At 63.8% G+C, this 5,767-nt stretch overlaps 1 protein-coding gene across 1 annotated transcript in view; it reads left to right on the forward strand.

Moving 5' to 3' along the window:
* Positions 1 to 1,982: 1,982 nt before the first annotated feature.
* The window catches only part of EMIHUDRAFT_114117 (hypothetical protein), a gene marked incomplete at both ends in the record, with an annotated part of 6,959 nt that continues 3,174 nt past the window's right edge, over positions 1,983 to 5,767 (forward strand). The window contains 6 exons of the mRNA XM_005781099.1: positions 1,983 to 2,713; positions 3,152 to 3,229; positions 5,057 to 5,077; positions 5,131 to 5,166; positions 5,204 to 5,224; positions 5,277 to 5,435. Of these exons, the coding sequence (XP_005781156.1) occupies positions 1,983 to 2,713; positions 3,152 to 3,229; positions 5,057 to 5,077; positions 5,131 to 5,166; positions 5,204 to 5,224; positions 5,277 to 5,435 (1,046 nt within the window). The remainder of the gene's footprint in view (positions 2,714 to 3,151; positions 3,230 to 5,056; positions 5,078 to 5,130; positions 5,167 to 5,203; positions 5,225 to 5,276; positions 5,436 to 5,767) is intronic.

A 5,767-nucleotide genomic window follows, 5' to 3' on the forward strand; every position in this document is an offset into this window, starting at 1 on the left:
CCACTTCCCCAGCTCCAGACAGCGCCGCCGGCGGTGAGGGCGAGGCTGTGGTTGACTCCCGCCGTCACGCTCACGGCGCGCTCACCCAGCGTTGACGGGAGGCGCGTCGGCGTGTTGAGCCGTGTCACGCCTTCGCCGTGGCCGAGTAGCCCTGGGAAGGACACAGCATAGCCGCACGACGAGAGCCGCCCCTCGCCCTCGATGAAGACGCTGTGGAAGCAGCCTGCCGCCGCCCTCGCCGGCGGGTTGGACTCGCGCAGCAGCGCAGACAAGCACAGCCACCGCACGGCGCAGCTCTCTCCCTCTGGCTGCGCCGGCAGCTCGAAGCCGCGCTCTTGCAGGCGCAAGCGGATGCCCTCCAGCGCAAGCGAGGCGTGGAAGAGCAGCGAGACGGCCGCGACGCGAGCGATGTCGGCGGGGTCGCAGCGAGAGAGGGCGCGCGCGAGGAGCTCCCTGGGGAGGTCGAGGAGGCGGGCGGGCGACGGCGTGTCTGGCGAGCGAGCGGCGGCGAGGCGGCGCGAGCGGCGCCGCGGCGGGGGACATCGCGAGAAAAAGAATTTCTGTCACACTCCTCTCCTTAAAATCCCTGTGTGGTGGCGGCGTGCCGTTCTCCCATCCCTCCCTTGGCTGGGCATGTTCTTTCTTTCTTTTGGGAGCCGCGTATCGACGATGTCCTCGCCAGAAAGGCACCACACACCACGGGAGCCGCGTAAGCGACTCCTGCGAGGAAGGCGAGGCAGTTGAGCTCGATGCGTACTCATCCACGCTTTCTTTCGGCAGTTGTAAAATTCTTTCGGCACTGGGCCCCGGCCGGGAGAAAGGGGGTGACAAGAAAGAAAGAAAGCAAAGAGGCAACCCAAGGGAGTGACATAAATAAATAAATAAAACGGACACACCAAACAAGGGGTGGGAGAAGGACAGGGTCCCCACCTGCGCGAGCAGGATCTTGTAAGGACGATCAGGGACACAGGGGAAGGGGAGCGGGGAGCGCATCGCGACACGGAGGGGGGCTGTGTCTTACCCGAAGTAAGGCAAGTGTACTGAAATACACTTGTATCCTTTCACAGTAAATGGTGTGTGCTTGCATGGAAGGCCCGCCTGGACGATCCGGTATTGGTGTGTATTTTTGTGCGTATCTCACTTTGGGACGGCGCCAGACGAGATAACTTTTTTTAGGATAGCTTAGCCTTCGATGTTATGAAACAAACGCAAAGGGGAAATGGCGTATCGCTCTCGGGCCCACAGACATCCCGCACCCCCCCCCCCCCCCCCGCCCCCCCGTGCGCCCCACCCCGGCCGGGAGAAAGGGGAGTGACAGCTTGGGATGGCAACAGAACGAGTATCTTGCACTCCATGTGCAAGAACGCAGAGAGAAATGAAAGCCGTCCGGCTCTAAGTCCGGCTCACGCGATGTATGTATGTATGTAGTAAGGTGAAGAACAGTCAGGCTCGGACTGGACACCAACGCGGTATGGGTGGACGCAAGACAGATGATGACGACACGCACGAGCGACACACAGACACAAACAAGCTCACAAGACACACAGCCAGCGGGCTGCCACACATCCTGAGTGGGCGTACACATCACTCAGGCCACGTCCCCCCTGTCGCCCCCCCCAGCACTCCAAGGTGCCAAGAGACAAACAACAGCACAACAACACAGACAGGCGACAGGGGCGAACGTGTGAGACTAGAGCAGGCTTGCTCCGCCTCTAGCAATCTCGTCGCCGGCCGCAAGGCACGGACGAGACCGTGTGTGGGGTCTTGTGAGGTGTCTATGGACGCCCTCCTCACAGGCTATTGGCCAGCCGCTAGCCCTAACTCGCACTCATGGGTGACGCGATCTTCGGCGATCAGTATCCGGTTTTTTTTCGCTGTGTCCAAATCGACGCTCGCAATCATCTCTGTGCATCCGTTCGCGCGAGAGAGGCCATCTGTGCATCCCGTTTCGCGCGCGAGAGGCAGTCAGGCTCTGTGCATTGATGGCCGAGGTGATCGGCAAGGCCCTCATCGGCTACCGCATCAAGGTTTGGTGGGCTGGCGACAGGAAATGGTACCCTGGCGAAGTCACCGAGGCGGCGGCCGGAAGGGTGCATTTGTCTCGACAGTGGAATGAGGGCGGCGCGCTTCTGGACAACTTCGTTCGGTACGACGATGGGGAAACGAAGTGGCATAGCCTCTGGCACGTTGGCGAAAAATGGGAGGTGGTCAAGCCGCCGAGCGGGGTCAAGGCCTTGTCAAGGCCGGCGGCTGTTGCCTACGAGATGTGCGGCATAAACGGCTGTCCGCTCCTGAGCGGGCACGCCGGCATGTGCGTCATCGAGAACGCGAAGGGTCGCCGCTGCAGCGGCCCGTCGCCCGCGGCTGCTGCGTCGGCCAAGCCGGCGGCGAAGGCCGCAACACAGGCGGCGGTGCCAGCGGCAGCGGCGGTGATGGCGGCGCCGAAAGCGGCGCCGAAGCCGGAGCAGGCAAGCCAGAAGCGGGCACGCGCACCCAAGCCAACGTCCGGCAGCTCCAGCGGCGGCGGCTCCGGCGGCGGCGGCTCCGGCTCTGGCGGTCGCGGCAGCGGCGGCGGTCGCGGCAGCGGCGGCGGTCGCGGTGGCGGCGGTGCTGGCAGTGGTGGTGGTGGCGGCGGCGGCGGCGGTAGCAGCAGCAGCGAGGACGACTCACCACTCTCGAAGCGAGTCGGCGTGGGCGCTGGGTCGGGCGGCAGGTCGGCCTCGGCCGCAAGGCCGCCGCCAGGTGTAGTATTAGCCGTAGCAGTAGTAGCAGCAGTGGTAGTAGTAGTAGTAGCCGCAAGGCCGCTGCCAGGGGCCTTTGCAAGCGCGTCCCAGTAGCAGTAGCAGCAGTAGCAGCAGGAGTAGTGGAAGTAGGCGGTAGTAGGGGAAATATGGGGGAGATATGGGGGAGATATGGCGAGGTTATATGGGGGAGACTACCGGGGCATCGCCTAGGCGGCAGCAGTAGTAGTAGTAGTCGGCAGTAGTAGTAGGTAGTAGTAGATCTAGTAGTGGGCGGTAGTGTGTCGTAGCGGTACTAGGCGGCAGTAGGCCCCCCCTAGCAGGAGTAGGAGGCAGGGGTAGCCTTACTTCCAAGATGGCCCCCCCCCCCCCCCCCACACCCCACCCCCCACCTTCCCTCCTGGCTCCAGCTTTGAAGCGAGATCGCGCGAGATCACGCGAGGTCTGCCCGAGATCACAAAGGCGTCGGAGTCCATGTCGATCGGACGGTGGGGTGGCGTCGTGATGCAAATTGATTACTCACGGGATGGCTGACTCAGGCGTCAAAGTACATGATCAAGAGGGCGGCGGCGGCCCCTCCCGACGATGGCGGCGAGATCAGCCCGAGATCCACGCGAGATCAGCCCGAGATCAGCGCGAGATCAGCCCGAGATCAGCCCGAGATCCGCCCGAGATCAGGCCGAGATCACGCGAGATCAGCCCGAGATCCGCCCGAGATTTCGCCCGCCGGGATCAGGAGCGCTAGCGACGGCGCTGTCATCTGCTGCGGCGCGCGGCGCGGCGGCGGCGCCCTCCCGCCCCGCGCCGCGGCCGCCGCAGCCACTGGCCCGCACGGACTCGGTTGGCGGAGGCGGTGCTGCCCTCCTCGGCAGCCCCGTCTCGCCCCCGTCTCCCCGCGGCGCTAAGGCGGTCGCGGGCATGCTGAACCAATGTGCGAGGCCGCTCGGCGGCGCGGCGGCCCTAGAAGCGCAGGAGACGCATCCTTCTCTTCCAGCCGGCCCATGAGGGCAGTGGACGCACGCGTCTTCAGCGCAGTCGGCGGCACTCGGCCGCAGTCCGCACTGTACTCACTGTCCTCGTGTCCCCTCGTGTTCACGCAGAGATGGGAGGGCTCTGGGGAGCTCCGAATCCCCCCCTTCCCCCCCCCTCCCCTCCCCCCCCTTCTGATGTTTGCGCCTTAGTTCGACGCAGGCTCTCCCTCCTCGCCCTCCCTCTCGCCCCGCTCCGCGACGGCGGCGGCGGCGGCTCGCCGGCAGCCCCACACGCCCGCCTGCCCCCCATACCCATATCACGAAGAGCGGCACACTCGTTAGTCACTTAGTTAGTCAATAGTTGTCGTCAGCTCATCATGCTTGATTAGGCGGCCACGCCCGCGCCATCCCCACACATTCGGCGCGTCCGAGCAGTCTCTCGTTGCTCCGTGAACTCATCAGTAATCATGGTGATTAGGCATCCGCCCGCGCCAGCCCGCTCGACTCGAAACGCACATTCGTTAGTCACTTAATTATGAGTGGCTAGGCAACCGTCCGCGCCAGTCCGTCGGCTGGAGAAGTCGGAGCTGCGCGAGCTGCTGCGGAGGCTCGCATTCACATAGTTGGTTCATTATGGCCGGTGAGGCTCACACACACACACACGCAGTATGACGCACACGCACACGCGCACGCACACACACACACGCACGCACACACACACACACGCACACACACACACACACACACACACACACGCAGTATGACGCACACGCACACGCGCACGCACGCACGCACACACACACACACACACACACACGCACACACACACACACACACACACACACACGCAGTATGACGCACACGCACGCACGCACGCACGCACGCACACGCACGCACGCACGCACGCACGCACGCACGCACACGCACACGCACAGCTCAACCACGCGCACCGGGCCTTGTTAGCGCCGCGGGGCTCCTGTCGTCTAGACGTGGAGTCGCGAGGGACTAGCTCTGGCCCTCGCCTCCCCTTGCCCCACCCCAACCGCAGGCTCTACATGCGGCGCGAGCTGCTGCAAGCCGCGTTCGGCTTCTACGGCCGCGCCGCCGCCCCCGCGTCGCTGCCGACCAGGCTGCGGCGCTAGAGACCTTGCCAAAAGACGGATGAACAGGCTAGTCACGGCTAGTCGTGAATGAACAGGCTGCGGGGCTATACCTTTGTCACGAGTGGTTAGAAGCGCCCTTTGTGGAAGCGGTGAGCTGCCAATGAACAGGCTGCGCGGCTACCTCGTCATGTTCAGAGACCAGCTGTGAACAGCGTCTCTTCACACCTCTAGCTGTGAACAGGCTGCGCGGCTACCTCGTCAAGTTCAGAGACCAGCTGTGATCCAGCGTCTCTTCACACCTCTAGCTGTGAACAGGCTGCGCGGCTACCTCGTCAAGTTCAGAGACCAGCTGTGAACAGCGTCTCTTCACACCTCTAGCTGTGAACAGGCTGCGCGGCTACCTCGTCAAGTTCAGAGAGCAGCTGTGAACAGCGTCTCTTCACACCTCTAGCTGTGAACAGGCTGCGCGGCTACCTCGTCAAGTTCAGAGACCAGCGCGCCGCCGCCCACGGCCAGTCGTACGTCGTCGGAGTGATCACCGACCAGGCGCAATCTCGGGCGATCTCGGAGTCGCCTCGGGTCATCTCGGAGTCGCCTCGGGTCATCTCGGGCCATCTCGGGTAATCTCGGGGCATCTCGGGGCATCTCGGGCCATCTCGGGCCATCTTTGGCGATCTCGGCTCACCTCGGGGTGATCTCGGGCGATCTCGGGGTGATATCGGGCGATCTCGGGGTGATCTCGGGCGATCTCGGGTGATCTCGGGCCAGGCGAACGCACACGGGGGCACGGTCACGGTCGGTTTCATGCGCAAGCAGCTCGGCTTCAGTAGCACCGAGCTCCCCGCGCGGCATGTCTCGAACCAGGACTGTGCTCCCGCCCTCAGAGACGCTCTCTCTCTCTCTCTCTCTCTCTCTCTCTCTCTCTCTCTCTCTCTCTCTCTCTCTCTCTCTC

Source organism: Emiliania huxleyi, assembly GCF_000372725.1.
Source record: "Emiliania huxleyi CCMP1516 chromosome Unknown EMIHUscaffold_207, whole genome shotgun sequence".
NCBI lineage: Eukaryota > Haptophyta > Isochrysidales > Noelaerhabdaceae > Emiliania > Emiliania huxleyi.